Source organism: Myiozetetes cayanensis, unplaced genomic scaffold (genome assembly GCF_022539395.1).
Source record: "Myiozetetes cayanensis isolate MyiCay16 unplaced genomic scaffold, myiCay2020 scf2-11, whole genome shotgun sequence".
NCBI lineage: Eukaryota > Metazoa > Chordata > Aves > Passeriformes > Tyrannidae > Myiozetetes > Myiozetetes cayanensis.
Window position 1 is genome coordinate 40,137,761 of NW_026087411.1, and position 16,294 is coordinate 40,154,054.

At 39.4% G+C, this 16,294-nt stretch overlaps 1 protein-coding gene across 3 annotated transcripts in view; it reads left to right on the forward strand.

The window, feature by feature from the left end:
* The window catches only part of PCNX2 (pecanex 2), a 156,010-nt gene that overhangs the window by 67,588 nt on the left and 72,128 nt on the right, over nucleotides 1-16,294 (forward strand). For all 3 annotated transcript variants that reach the window (XM_050314395.1, XM_050314397.1, XM_050314396.1), the window contains 5 exons: nucleotides 92-201; nucleotides 2,478-2,574; nucleotides 9,153-9,245; nucleotides 9,746-9,896; nucleotides 13,823-13,964. In XM_050314395.1, the coding sequence (XP_050170352.1) occupies nucleotides 92-201; nucleotides 2,478-2,574; nucleotides 9,153-9,245; nucleotides 9,746-9,896; nucleotides 13,823-13,964 (593 nt within the window). The remainder of the gene's footprint in view (nucleotides 1-91; nucleotides 202-2,477; nucleotides 2,575-9,152; nucleotides 9,246-9,745; nucleotides 9,897-13,822; nucleotides 13,965-16,294) is intronic.

A 16,294-nucleotide genomic window follows, 5' to 3' on the forward strand; every position in this document is an offset into this window, starting at 1 on the left:
GCATGTGTGGCTTAACCTACTTAATTTTATTTTTTTTTTAAGTTCTGCATTCCTAACTTACAAACAGGTTATTTTCTCTCATTCTCCACAGGAACCCTGGGATGCACAACACATTCCAGCACTGTTCTCTGCTTTCTGTGGTCTTCTAGTTGCACTTTCTTATCACCTCAGCAGACAAAGCAGTGACCCATCTGTACTGATGTAAGTTATTTATTGATTACTCTGTACAGAACACAAACAGAGTAATGCCTGAGTTTCATAACCACAGGAATTACCTACTGAAAGTACTGTGGTGAGGTGAAATTCCTTGCCACATCTGCATGGTTGGTATCAGTTCTGTAAATAAATGAAGTGCTACAGTCAGAGCACCAGGAAGGCTGGTGCTCTTTAAACAGAACTATCCAAATTCTCTGAAGCAGATTTCCCCCTCTGGGAAGTTGTGTGCCTGCCAGGTTGGACAACAGTGATTTAGTTGAGGGGGTGCTCAGGCTGCTGGATTTGCAGGATGTGTGTTGAGTAGCACTGTGGCCAAGAGAAGGGACGTTTGATGTGCTGGGATGATGGCTGAATTCCAGCTCTTGCTGAGGATTACTACGGCTCTCTGTGTGAGATTCGCTCCTTCCTTTTTTTGCTCTGACAGTCTGCTAGGGGTAACTGAGGAAAGGAAGTGTGTGTTAAGAGCTGACATTGCAAATGAGGGAGGTCCAGGGGAGAAGTCCCAACACTGTGATCTGCGGGTTGAGGTGATGTGAGAGAAAGGGAGGCCCATAGATCCACAACTCAGGGGCAGCAGATGCGAGTTTTCCTATGAGGAAACTGCGATATATGGCTGTTAGGAGAGCTGTGGTAGTCCACAAGCAGCTGGGCAACTACATATGTGGCTGTGGGGTTAAGCAATCAAGTGGGTTTTGTGCAACTAGTATCACCATGCCATCTGGAACTCTGCTTCACAGACAGCTTGGTTTTATCCTAGAACAGTGCAGAGGACCCATGAGGAAACTCACAGATTCTCTCCTTTGATTCATGTCGTGTGTTGTATGTGTCTTGAGGTGAGTTGGACTCAATGATCCATGTGGGTCCCTTCCGACTCAAAATATTCTGTGATTCTGTGACTGTCTGTGATTCTGAGGCTCTTTTGGTGCATGAAATTCATAGTAGGCATATGGTAAGTCAGTGCAGTAGGATGCACATTTCTGTAACGCAGGAGAGAAAAGGGGCAAGTGGAGGGCTTTTTAGGGCATTCAAAATTTTATTTGAGTAGAGAAACTTGGGAAAAGGAGAACAACACTGATGAGGAAGGGAAGGTTATAGAGCAATAGTAGGAAACTGGAATCCCAGTAAATCTTACTGAAGAGTCGTTAAATTCTTTCTTTGCTGTCCAAAAGATTCAGGGAATCTGATATTTGTACATTACCAGATTTGATGTGATAAAGCAACAAGAACTGCTTGCATCTATTGCCATTAACTTTACCCAAAACCTACTGTATGTGACACTGATGTCAAGTAGACCTGGATCACGTATGAACTTTGTGTGAACTGGATCAACAGTTCATTGACTGTTGCAGTGTGGAACTTGGGTATGGAAGGAAGTGAAGCTGTGTGCTGTATTAGGGAGATTTCTTAGCCTTGGAGTAAAATATTCACAGGTAAATTGCAAATCAGCATGGAATTGAGTACCCTTTCAATTTTGAAGTAATTTAAATGTATTCTTTTCTCCCATTATCCAGGAAGGACACACCAATTCATTAACTTCTTTAATAAAAGATGAACTTGTCTTCCTTGAAACTTTTTTTTAAGGAAGTAATCTTAAACCATCAAATCCATTTTAACTTGTAAGTCTAGCTGCTAATTTTATAACATTCTTCATGAAATCTTCAACAGCTGAAAATCTTAAAATTAAGAATATGTGTACATCAGCATCGAATGTTTATTGTGCAATCATAAAAATGTACAATCCTTAAAAAGAGGAGATTTAAGATTTTTTTTTTAAACAAAACTTATTTAAAGGAAGTTAAGGAGATTGGAAACAGTACTTAAGGGATTGCCTGTGGCATAAACTTCAAGATGGAGGAGGAGATAGCACGTAAATCTTGAAGAGAGGATTAATACACAGTTTGTATGGAAATAGTTTCCTTGGCATTTTGAACGTAGGTCTAAAGGGCTCTCATTTCAGTTTCAGCTTAGCTGAAACATTAATAAAAAGTGTAAATGCAACAGAACCCTTTCTGCTTATTCCTCCAAATGACTGAGACACATTGATTGGGCTGCTGAGACTCCTGGACATTTTGATGAGGAATTTCTACCCTAATCACAGGTAGAGCTGGTTTCTGTCAGTCTCCAGCTATACAGAGATAAGATAGGTAATGCCTACATGAGGAAGGAAATCTGAGGCTGTTCTTCCTCCTCTACCCTCCAGGAATATTTGTATCTGTTAGGCATGATCAGAAGTATCCTAACTAGAATTTTTTTTTAAACAGGTCCCTTATTCAATGCAAATACGTCCCTCACTACCTACGCCAACGATTTGAAGATTCATCAGCAGATCCGCTCCCAGAAAAAATGAGAGAATCGGTGGTAAGACTTTTTCTTTCATTACTTTCTGTTCAAAACTCTCTCTCTCACCCATTTTACCCACTAAGGAACCTTTGAAATAATCTCATTTAGTAATTTAAATTACTAAAAGCACAGAAAATTGGAAGAGAAGTTTTTCTAGATCTTCTTCATGGTGAGGCCAGGAGTGAGAAGGGGGATACACACAATCTTCCTTTCTGAAGGGCTCTTTTGAAGGGCTCTTCAATGTTGATTCTTTAATATAGTTGATGGGGATGCACTCTTAGAGCTTGGGGAGTGGGACATCTCTTGTCCTGGTACTCAGAGAGTTAATGCAGGTTCTGTGCTTGGAGTTGCAGCCTGGCAATCTGGTGTGTACAATGTAGGCTGGATTGTTCAAGTGTTCCAAAAGGTGAACAGTCCTGCCAAACTCCCTGTCTACCTTAGAGAGGAACAGAATTTGGTCCAAATCATTGTGTTTAAAACAACTCTTATTCTTTATTTTTCTATGACTAGAGCTTGACCTGGTTTTCAGGAATGCCTTTTTCTATGCCAGGAAGTACCCTGACTGTGTGTCCTTCACCCCAGCCAAGCCAGGGATGGAGCATGCTGTCAAACTTGGCATCTAGAGGTGGAAGAAGTGTGTAAAATTAGACTAGTATGGGAAAGAGAAGTACATGCGTGGTGCCAAGCACTGCCGTCTCATCACCTCTTCTTTGCTTGGCAGGCTGTTTATTTACTACTGTCTGGCACATAATTCTAAGTTTGTGTCAGCTTATTTCCCAGTTCAGCATAAACATCTGAAGTGACCCATCTTCCTTTTTGTGCCTTTTTATATTAAAAAAAAGTTTAACCAGGGGAGGTTGATATTATAAGGAGTTCATGTGGGAAGATCATCAAGTTTCCAGTAATGTTAAAGGATGTTTGACATTTCTTTGAGTCATGTGAACTGTCCTGCTTCCTGGCTGTCAGACAGCCCTTCCTCCTGACCACATCCCGACCACGTGCATCCAAGCATTTGCTTGGATTTGCAATCTAAGAGTTATTCCTAAACTTCTGAATGCTTGCAAAAGCAAGGAGCATTCAGAAAGTGTGTCTGGAAAGACAGACTGCCTGTTTTGACCCATAGACATGTCCCAAGAGTCCATAGTGCCTAGCGTGGTAGCTGGCCTGCTTTCCAGATGTCCCTTCAAAGGGATGCATCCCTCCTGTACATCTCAAATCATCCCATAGGCATTTTATAAGGTATTACTCAGACTACATTCAGTGTATGAGTTGATGCTGCACTGCTAATGTTTTCTGCATTTCTTTGCTAAGCTGCTGCTTAGATTTCCATTTTCACCATATATAATGTTATTTTAAACTGCTTACTCTAATAAGGCCCACCTAAGATTAAGTGATATGGCTATTTCTTGCTGCTTGTATTAAGCTACAGTTCCTTTCAAACTAAACTGTTTGCAGCAGGATGACACTGGAATATCAGTGTCCATCTAGTAACAGAGTAAAACATAAAATATTTATGTTAAAATTTTGCTGTATTCTTTGATATTTCTGGTGTGTAGGTTTTTGCCATGGTTCATCGACATTCCATTCCTGTACGTGGGGACTGTATGGCAGATGTAATGGAAAGCTTCCTGTTCCCCTGTAGTTCTGTCTTTTGCTGATAGTCCCTTTCTAGGAGCAGTATAGAGTCTTATCTCATCTATTCTGCAGGTGGAGCCCAACCAGAGGACTGAAGCAGTAACTGCAGCTGTCCACTTAACTGGTTTCATTTCACAGTGCAGAGGGAAACCTTGAGCAAGGCTTCAGCATATTGAAAAAAAAGACAAAAAAATGGCCAAATTTGCATCTGAGATCCTGCCTGTATTTTCAAAGTGGACTCATACTGCAGACTCTTGAATTATTTTTGTGTCAGTGGTGTGGACAGGGATCTGTTGTCTTGTATTAACAGAGTTCAGCTGTACTTGGGCCCTTGAACCACTGGGGTGTAAGATGCAGAAGCACAGGGAGGACTGCAGTGGTATTTGCCAGACATAGAAACTTCAATTCTTCTCTTTGCAACATCTCATTCCTGTCATGTTTTGCCACACTTTTTTTAGCATTAATTAAGTGGGATTTCTGGCACCTTTTGCTTTCCAGGATGTACCTGGTTTAGGGAATTGGCACTTTTCTGCTCTGTACGTTTGATATTCCATGCTACTACTGCTCTTAGGAAGAGGCTGCTTTCCGTCAGTGTTGCTAGAGCATGCCAGTTCTTTCTTTTAATTTTTTTTTTCCCTTCTGTCTGAGCTTCTTTCAGTCTCTATAAAAACAGTAACTAAAAGTGTTTGCGTGTTATGTCAATTAGCAGTGCTAATTCCCCCCACTTAGAGATCTCTTGAAGAAAGAGAGGGCAATTTCTGATTAGTGTGGGCTCTTTGTCTAACCCCTGTGTTATCTGGTACTTCTGTCTCAGTTAAACACTAAGCAGTTTACCAGGAGATTCCCTCTGCTATCTCTCAGTGCAGTGCTAGTAGAGCAAGTAGGGAAGAACTGAGGCAGGAGAAAATGCATGTGCCTCAGGTCTGAGGAGCACAGTTAAGCCACAGTCTCTGCTGACTTGCTTTGGCAGTAGCAGTCGTGTTTAGGATGTAGGAGTCCTCTGACTCTTCAAAGGCAATTTAAGTAATTTCCAGAACTTTTGCGAGGGGATCTTCAAATAGTTCAGAAGCTGGGTGAAACAATATGTCAGTATTTGGAGGAGATTTCATGATGGTAGTTCATTTCTTCTTGAGATGTTCCTCTGTGAGAAGAGTATTCCTAACCCCCTGTCAGTGGCAGGAGATGGCAGGATGCAACACAGCAACCAACCTTGTCTTGGTCTACATACAGACACAAGGGTCTCTGTTACACGCTATTTAAGTAAGACCCATTTTAATCAGAAAGTCTGAAACATACAGAACCAAATCACCTCCCCAAGGAGCTGAAAGCAAAGGAGGTTAATATTGAAAATTAATGTGTTGTATTCTGTAGTGGCTTTGTGTTAATGTTAGGAATAATAAATACAGCATCTGTAATGCTTAGTTACGTGACCTTTACTCTTTTCCTTTGCTTGAATAGCTGTGTAAGAATTGCTAGTTTTGGAAGCCTGAATTATAAAGCAGCTGTGATGGATAATTGACCATTCAACTTTGAGAATGGAGCTTCCTACCATTATAATTAATTTCTGTAGGCATCCACATGGCTGATTACTAGATTAGGCAGTGGCCTGAGGGTGATAATGTGTTACATTAAAACTCAAGCATCCTTCTTGGTCTTTAATGCAAACATTTAGAAAGCTAATAAAAGGATTTGTACAATGCTTCAAAATAGTGGTTGGATGTGATAATCTTAAACATCTTTTTGAACATAAACAATTCTATGATTTTGGGAAAATAATTAAAAAAAAAAAAGTGACACTCTAATATATTCTGCCTATGAAATCTCTGAGGCATTAAATGTAGCAATGTTAGTTTGGGATTTCTTTCTTTCCTTAAGTGTAAAATGGAGCAAAAAGACAACCTGCTTTCAATCCAAACTATAACAGTGATTATCTCTCACTGCAGAGATTTAAACTGTGAATAGAGCTTAATTTTTCCATTTTGAACCAATTGCAGTGATGGACTCCAGCATCATGTTGTAGGGCTATTCAGTATTCAACTTTTAAGTGCCTGGCCTTGGGAATGACATCCAAAATCCTGCTTTAGACAGTCGGGTCTAAAGGCAGGATGGAGAACAGAGTTACATCCAAGGTAGGCACATGCTTTGCAGGAGCCAACTGCCTTCCACAGGTAGGATGGAAGCCACAGATCCACCCACAGCAGGCTGTAGGTGGATGCCCAAGTTTTTCTCCTGGAAGGGTGCTCTGTGTGCTCCTCAGCCAGAGAGATCCCTGCCCAGGGTCAGCCATTTCCTGGGGGCCACTGACCACTGTGCAGTGACACAAAGCAAAAGAAACCACTGCTCAGCTTTGTTTTAGAAGGAAAAGAACGTGAATTTTGTGATAAGTTCGAAAGCCTTGGCCACATCAAGAAGGAGCTGCTATGGGGACCATTGTACAAGTCAGCAGCTGAGCAGTACATTTATATTTTGAAGCAGTTCAGTGCAAGGGCAAAAGGACAAACCTGGGCACATATGATACTTTAAACGTTTTCATTACTGCCAGAATTGGAATGCAATTGTCAAATTCAGGTTTGAATATCTGAAGAACAATAATTTCCTTAAAAGCATAGGCCTTTTTCTGTATGGGATTGTTAATGTGTCAAAAGCAGTGAGAGCACTGTAAAAAGGACAATTGCAAAATGAAATATGGAAAAGGTGGGAAATACAAGTCCCATGCATTATAATCTGTGCAATTAATTCTCTTTTGAATGTCATGTTTGAAAATATTCTCATTGGTAATCTACCACGGAATGAAAAGTTAAGATGCTGCTTCTCCCAAAAATGTCCATTTTTATATCTTCTGCTGATTTTACAGCTAAGTTCTTAATATTTGATGTTGTTCTTAAAACAGCAGCTTTTTCAGTCACCTGATTGTGAGAGAAATCAGTCATTTTAATAGTAATCCTTTCTGATTGTACAGAAGAGCTTGTGAATATGATTGGAGTGTGTTTGTTTTTCTTACAAGCTTGTTTTAGACTGTTAAGTAGCTGGGTTCAGCTGTGCAGAAAATGATACTTGATCAAGACTTTTCATACTGTGTATTCACAAAAGCGCTGAAATGGTGCCATATAAATTTAACACAGCTTAACTTTCTCAGATGCCAGATTTTACAAGCTAAGTATCTGCAATAATCTTTAAAAATATCTGGAAAGGTTAAAAAAATAACTTCCATGGGTAATAATTTCCTTATTCACTTTTATCAGACCATGTTTTTTCAGTAGTGCTCCACATACTAAAACCATTTGAGTTAGAGATGGAGGCACAGCTTGCTGGTGAGAGAAGATTTTAACTGAATGGAGAGGAATTGTGGGTACAGGCAAGGATCACAGTTTTTTCAGGGAAGAGAAGGCTTTTCCTGTGAGCTCCCTTGTGTTGTGGTTTTGCTGTTGAGTGTGACATCCAAGAAGCAAGGAGCAAGGCTAGCAGGGCTAGGTTTTGAAAAGATGGTCAGGAAGAGTTACAAAGACTCTGCTCCTACACGTTCCTCATGGACTACGGTATGTAGTCTGTGCAGAGTACAGGGCTGTCTGGAGAAGGCAAAGCTCTGAGAGCAGAGGGAGCGCTTTTCTTTTAGAGTTGCGTACGTACTCCTGAGGAGCCTGGGAAGGCGAAGGACAGTGGTGGTGGCTTGAGATTTCAGCTAAACCTGGGACAAAGCGAAAGTACTTCTTGAGCCTGAAGGCTTTTTAGTCCCGCTGCATTTCAAAGGGCTGCTGCAGTAAGTGGAAGTGCTGATGCTGGTGACCTTTTACTAAGAAGACTCTTTCATAACAGGGAGTGATAGGCAGCCTAAATATAGTGGTTGCTACCAGCTTCCCCTGTAATTCACAACCCGTCTGTTGTTCACTTGTTCTGCCTGCTTTCTTTTTATCTCCCTTATTCATAGATTTGCCTTCTATCGCTATTTTAGATTTCTTTCTTTTTCTCTGATGAGATACATGAAGCCTACCTAGATTGCAGTACCAGGAAATCAGATGAGCTTCTAATTCTAGCAAAACTGTTGCTTTTCACGTGTTCTTTCTAGATGTCTTTGAATTAAAGCATAAGTCAGTTTCTAAACCAAGAGCTACAGATTGTTACTCATTTTGTAACGTAGCAGCAGTATTGAGTTCTGAACCTAAATGCCCTTCTCATAAATCTAAGACAAGATTTTCATTTACTCACAAAAACATTTAGGTGACCTCTGAAGTACAATTCAGAAGACCGCACAGATCGCAAGCTATCTTGTTTATTTGTTTACTGAGAATGACATTTTAATCACAAGAAAAATGGGCTGTAACGACAGTGATATTTTCCAATCTTTAGAAACAAGATTACTCCTACCCTAGTTATAGATCTTTACATAAAGGCAGATGTGTCCTTTCATTATCATTCACTGGCACTAGAAAAAGGCCTTGTCTAAAATCCATAAAATCTTCCTGAAATTTGACTTTCAATACAGAAAATCAGAGAATGGGACATGTCAGTTTAGAACATAGTAAATGTATTAACATTGTGTCTTGGAAGACATTACAGAAAAGCATGACTCATTTTGGAAATGGAAGAGAAAGGAAATTTGAAGGAATCTTAATACTTGCAAATAGGAGATGGAACCAGAATTTTCATTTCCAAATTTAAAAAAGTCCTGAAGCAGAGTCAGTATTGAAATGTATTGCTTTCATTTCTCCATATTCTCCAAATAACTTTGTTATTTAAAAATATAATCTAAAATCAGGCATGAAGAATTAAAATGTGATTACTTCAACAAACCTTGAGTGTGAAGAAATAATTTTCCAAAGCAGAGTGGAGAAAATACTTTTGTATTAGGGAGTGCTGATTAGCTTTATGACAATGTAGAGTGTAAGTAATCGAGAACAGAGTAATTTACTTTGGTTAAAATAATATTGGCTTACTAATTTTGTATAAAATAATTATTTTCACAGAAAGAAATCTTGAAATCGGATCTCATTGTTTGCACAGCAGCTGCTGTTCTGTCATTTGCTGTCAGTGCCAGTACTGTGTTTCTATCATTAAGGGTGTGTATCTTTTTTTTTTTCCCCCTTAAGATATTATCTTTTTTTTTAATGCAAAATCACAGGGTGCTTCAACTGGAAAGAATAGAGCTTGTGGGAAGAGAAGTTAGTGAAAATGTATTTACTGGGCATTATAACATTATTATATATGCAAGGCTGTTAGTTTATGAATATCTGTATTAATTTCAGTATTACTTACTTTATGTCTCTTTCCTCTGCATGCCCAAGTTCTTAAGATATGGAACCCAGGGGACAGAATGAACAAGCCTGATCTTTTGCCTTTTTTCCTTCAGTCATGGAGGAAAAAATAGGTTAACTGTGTGTGCAAAACACATCTGTAAAAATCCATATTCACCTGTGAAGTCAGAATTTGAACATAGGAATAAACACTAAGTGTACAAAAATACAATCATAGAAACTGTTAAAAAATTAAAAAAAAAATATATATAAAAATGTTGTTTGCAAATTATAACCAGGTTTCATTTTTTTCTGCTTTGACCCAGCCGTTTCTCAGCATTGTCCTGTTTGCTTTAGCATGGACTGTGGGATTTGTAACACATTACCTACTTCCTCAGCTTCGCAAGCATCACCCCTGGCTGTGGATCTCCCATCCCATACTTAAAAGCAAAGAACACCAGCAGCGGGAAGTGAGAGGTTTGTAATAAAGCCTTTTCTAAAGAACAGTGCAATGACTTTCAGATTGTCTTGGTTTGCAGAAAAAAAACCAAAACATCTAGAAGGAAAAAAGCAGGCAGAATAAATTTTGCTTTTACTTTTAAATAACTTACATAGCCAATCATTTTCATTTTTTTCACTCAGTCGCCAAGAGGTCTGTGAACCTGTAGGAGTTGTGTTCTGAGACCACTGTACAGAAGGGCTGGGGTTGGGCAGGCATCTCTGGAGACTGTCTAGTCCAACGCCCCTGCTCAAAGCAGGGTCAGCTAGAGCAGGTTGCTCAGGGATGTGTCCACTTTTTAATATTTTCAAGCATGGAGACTCCACAACCTTTCTGGACAACCTGTAATAGCATTCAATCATCCTTACACTAAGGAAGGTTGCTTTGACTTGCAGGTTTTTTTTTTTAGTTGTGGATGTTTTTTGTTTTAATGCCCCATCAGACATTAATAATACGCTCCCTGATGCTTTTCTTCTCCAGGCTAAGCAATCCCAGCTCTCCTTTTATGTCAAATGCTCCTGTCCCTTAATCATTTTACCAGCCCTTTGTGATCTTTCATGAGCCACTGTCTGATCTGCCTTTTGTTTTTGCATTGCAGTACTGTTACTTGCTGTGTTGCTTAATATGTTACCGTTTATCCCTTGGCATTTTGTGTAGTTTAAAAACATAAAAGATTGACGAGAATGAGGCAGATTTTTTTTCTACTTTCTGACATAGCAGCAAGGGTAGTGCAGCTTAGAGTTCTATTTCCAATTATAACACTTTTAGAGAAACATTAAAGCTGAAAGGAACTGTGACATTTTCTTTAAAATTTGTTCTTGCTATTGTCTGCTAGCTTCAGTGGGTAGTGCCCTGATACATGCAAGTATCAGTCAATATTTTAGGACATTGAGACCGGATTTCCTGTTCTGATGCAGTTATTTCTGCAAGCAGGCAGTGTGCTTTGAGAAGCACAGCTTCCCCTCTCTGCCTCAGCTCTCATGTTGCCTTTGCTACCAGCCAAAAGCTTGCTTGTCATTTCTTGATGGATCCCATGCCTTAATAATTCTCAATATATGTTCCTGAAGTGTTTGAAGACAGCATTGTCAGAACACAGCCTGCTGAGGGGCTGTAGTCTGTTCTTCAACTAGACAACAAAAGAGTTCAAATCACTCTCTCTGCAAAACCATACAATAAGGATTAAAATCTTTCTTATTTTAAAAAATCATGTATTTCAGAGTGATTCCTTTCCAAACAAGGATTGGGTATGAAAAAAGTACCCAAGAGACTTGATTGAAGATTGCCTTTTAACTTTTCCTCCAATACGCCTAGGAAAGTGTAATAGAAATATAAATCTTTTTAAGCATCATGCCCAACTGAAAGCAATGTTCTGGACTTCCTGTCCATGATAGCCAGCAATTCTGATAAATACCCAAGTTTTATGGTTTGTTTCATCACTTAATCATAAAAGAACACTGTAGGATTTCTTTGCCTTGTCCTGATTAAGTCTGTCTTCATTTGTCAGAAAACATTGTTTTCCTAAACGCGGTGACTCAGCTTTTGAAAAGGTTGAAGGTAGAGACCTGCGGGACTGATCTCCACAGATGGGTTTCCTTCTGTTTTGAGATCTAACTGCATTTCTCATGCTATCTGCTGTGGGCAGCAGGCTTTTTTCCTTCTTTTGCAGTCCTCATTTATATGTGGTTCATTCCTGCACTTTGGGGATTTAAGAATTATTACAGTGTATCTGGTGTTGTGTATTAGAAAACAAGAGTAAAATACATATATATATTTCAGTCCTGTAGGCTGCTGCAGAGGTGCAGTGGTTTTTTATCATGTTCTGAGATGAGACAGGCTGAGAAAAAGGTAATCCCTTTGATAGATATGTCTGACAGGCTGCCTTATTTCTTTTACCCTGTAATAAAAATGTAGGAACTGAACTTAAATGTTCCTTATTTGTATAGAAAGAGAAGCTTGGAAAAAGGATAGTAGTATCCCATAGTGGTCAGGAGTGGACAGTGAAAGGACAGGTACACAAAACTGGATGTCTGTGAGGAGTTTTTACTGCATAGAATTTAATTTTTCAGCTTTCTATTTTTTTGATAAGGGTAGTGCTATGGGAGACACAAATTACTGCTTCCAATTAGACAGGCAACTGGTAATGACAGTTCCACAAGTTTATTCCTGGCTTTGTTTATCATAGTCTCCTGATGAGCTGCTCAGACTTTCAGATAATCCATAGAATAGCAATTATCAGACCAGTTCTCATGATGCTCGTGTGAGATAACTCATTTTTTACTTGTCATTGTTTTGCCTGGCTGCAGGAAGAAAGGCGGAATTCAAGATGTATGAGCTTATGGTATAATAGATGTGTAGAAACTAGTGCAGGACTAAGTGAGGAAGAAACCCTGATACACTAAGCTATTTTTTATTCTCCTTCCTTGCCACTACTGATTTTATACCACACAGATTCCTGTAAGCCATTTTCAAATCAGCCACGTCCTTCCCTGGGGTCCTTCTAAATGTGAGCTCTTTTTTTTCTATCTGCATCATCTGCACAGATCTCTCTCTGTTCCTGCAGCTACCTTCTATTTGATATGCATATCTCTTTACTGGAGCTTGAGTTCTTACACAGAGCTCAGCTTTGGACATGGATGAAGTTTGTCAGTGAAACTCAGAGAACAATTTGTAGTTCAGAAGGAGGAGAGAGGAATGGATGAGAACTGCTGGGTTCCAAAATGGACATTTTTCTGTGTGTAGGAACTTTTAGAAGGTGGTCTTTAGGTCGTAAGAGGACATAATATTTTTATGTTATAGAAAGAAACATATTTTCAGAAGGAAGATTTTTGCAAGAACACTACCTTAAGCTTAAGTTATTGGCAAAGCATGACTTTAAGATAATTTGGAAGAACTGTTTTTAGATCTTTCTTTTAGAGGCTATCCAATATACAACTGTGCCTACAGAACACAGAAATCTGTTGATTCAGCATGTTTTCTTTGCCTGTTGTTGAGAAGGTGTGTATGGGAGAGTGGGATGTGTATACATAATTGTTTTCATTTCTGCAGGGAAGATTATTGGAGATTCAGTAGCTGACATTATCTCTGAGTCAATAGCGAGTTCTGCCTTTCTGAATTCACTGTTTTTCCAATAACCTTGTCTAGCTGAGCTCACGTGAGGGTAAAGACGTTATTTTTGTCTGTACACAGGTGCTTCTGCACTCAGTTCACCCAAGTTCTCATAGCAGTTGAATTGCATGGAGCATTCAGTTCTTGTCTAATACTCATTAGAACTTTGGTACTGTTAGACAATTTTACTGCAGGAAAAGTTATTCTTTCCTGGGGAATGATGTAGTCTTGGCAGAAACTTTTTATGGTGGCTGTTTAAGTGTTTTGGGAAATATCTCTGACAGTTTCCAGCTCCTGATAATTCTTCAGTCTTTAGATCTCAAGGGGTGTTTCATTTTTGAGGTCAATGATACTTTACAGTCTAATGAACAGTGTTTGGCCACTATAAGATGGAGAAGGAGAGGCACAGAGGTCAAATGGGGTTCCTTAGGTCATTGACCAGGTCAGTGCCAGAGCTGGAGATGGCCTCTCTAGGGTCATTACATCACTAAAAGTATTATTTAATGTAGTGACTAAGTAATTGGATTATGTAGAAACTGCCATCTAGCATGTACTATCTTATATCACTTCTGAATGTTTCCCATTGAGTGCAGTTATAAATAGCAAACCAGATACTCTCTAAATTCAGAGAACAAAATGATTTATCTATTGCAAAAGAATTATGAATTCCATTGTTCCATGAGTTAGTTTATTTAATATATTAATTTAATATGAGCTAACTCATGTCTTCTATGGTGCTGCAGTGCAAAAAATGCTCATAATTTGATGACATGATTTGTAATCTGAATTTCTGTTTCAGATGCTGCTCATCTGATGTGGTTTGAAAGGCTCTATGTGTGGCTACAGTGCTTTGAGAAATACATTTTATATCCAGCTATAATACTGAATGCACTCACGATTGATGCTTTCTCAATTAGTAAATACAAGAAGCTTGGTACACAGTAAGTAGATTATAACTCAAGGCATGTGATTAGTAGAATATTTGGTTTTAGACTGAGGATTGAGAAATGGAATTTGTTTTTAAATAAGCCTGTAATCTCGTCGCAGTTTGCTTTCATGCGTATTAGCTCAGTATACAATAATAACTGGCTTTGCTGCAAGAAAAAAGCAAAACTACCTTAGCACATGCTCAGACATGACTCCAGTGAGAGACAGTGAAATTAAAAGATTAAAGAGCTATATATAGATACATATGAAACGTCTAAATGTCAATTAAAAGCAAGACACACTATACCAGGCTGCAGGTGTTTGATGGGCATAAACTCAGTGGGGTAACTGGAATTAATCAGATGATAATGAGAAATCTAGGCTGGATATCAGGAAACATTTCCTATCTGAGGATTTTTAACACTGTGCTGTAGTTTCCCAAAGGAGTTATCAGAAGCTTCACCACGAAAGTCTTTTAAGGCAAGACCGAATAAAATATTAAACAGTGTAGAATAGTGGGTAGTCCTGCATTGAGTGTTTGAGAAAGGTAAGCATACAAGTTTTGATGAAGTCTGATGTCTCAGATATTAAGCAGAACTGGTGATGCTGATCCATGGTCTCACAGTATGATCCTTGCAGACAGCCTTTTATGGTAAGTATTTTAGTCAGCGACTTGCCTACTGCAGATATACAGCAGGCTTAGTGACTGCAGTATCCCCAGTGAGCAGAGTTTCTGCAGTCTTTTTATCAGAATGACAGTGATGCAGATGATAAAACAAAGAAACAGCCTTGGAATGTTCCAGTAGCAGGAAAAACTGCTAGGAGGCGTAGGGGGACAGTTCCTCAGTGTTCATAGTAATACAGATTCTTAATTTTAAATATTAGATAAACAAACTTTGATGGAAAAATTGCATGTTGATGTAATTATTCATCTCTCTTGAGGAGCAATAGGAACTTTAGGAACTACAGAACTATAAGGAAAAGGTGCCCCCCCCTTTTAGGGCCTGAAAGTTGGACTAGGGCATTAGTCAAATTTTCTGCATATTTCTCCCAGACAACTGCTTTTCCAGAGAGACTCTCACCAGTCACTCATTGATAGCCTCTCTTGAGGCTATCCCCCACTGACCTTTTTCCCCCCCAGGCACTTGGAAGATGACATGGCCAAGGTGCTTCAAGAGTTTAGGTGTTTTGTCCAGGGTGAAACAGAGTCCACACTCATCCCTCTATGTAGGTCTGCAAGGCTGGGAGAATTAAAAGTAATTAAAATGTCATTTGTTACTAGTTAGTAGACGTGACTGAATACATGCACGGAGCAAATACGTAGGGGTTAGGAAGGTGCTATTTTTACGCAGTCTTTCCTCCAAGCTAGATTGCACTTTAAGTATCACCTCCCTCAAGTGTTCAGAAGGAATGAGTCAGATCCCCAGAAGTCTTGAGATTAAAGAAAGTAATTACATTTGTCTGCCTCTGATTGTTTGGCCTGTGGGGAAATACCATGGCAGTCCTTTCCTTCCCCATCCCCCTTGTGTCTGTGTGATCACCTTGGATTTAAAACCTGTGTTTTCTCCTTTCTCCTTTTTCTTGTAACTGTGGTCTGTCCACAAAGCCCCCAGCATCCCTTCTCCTCTGGCACTCCTCTTGGATATGTTTTCCCAACAGTTGCCATCTAAATGCCACACACAAAGCATTCATCTTCAGATCCTACCTCCTTCTTAACTCTATAAGCCCATGAGGGATCCTGGATTCTCCTTGCTACTTCCATATACAGTGTTACTGAGGGTTGTACTTTCTGTGCTTTAATGCATAAATACCTGATTTCTGTTGTTGGAGCATTCCTTATTATTGACTACCCTAGGATCAGATCTCATCATACCGTAGAGAAGGGAAGACATTTTCCCACTCTGTCCAAAAGTGTGTAAGGTGGTACATTTTGCGTGATTTGATGTTGGCATTTATCTCAAATCAAATATGTTTTTAAAGAAGCTTCGTCTTGCTTTGTGGTTTAAATAACTGAAACAGTTTTCTTCTAGAGGAGGCAGAACAACTCCTTCATAGCCAGGAGTTTGTTTGAGCTTTCCAGACCCTGACGTGCTGGTTACAGTGGGACCCATGCTGAGAGGCTGAAATGCCTACCCCTGTTACCTGCCACAGAGGTGTCAGAAGTGAACCCCCCTTCTCATGCTCTCTTACTTTCTTCCTGGTGGGAGTTAAAGCCCCAGGAAAAGCATCTTGTGTGGTAATATTTTTAAAGAAGAGGGATAATGAGCAAATCATTTTCTGTTACCTCTGAGGGCATTATTTTATAGCGTGTCATTTTTTTGTGACATTTTCTGTGTATTAACAG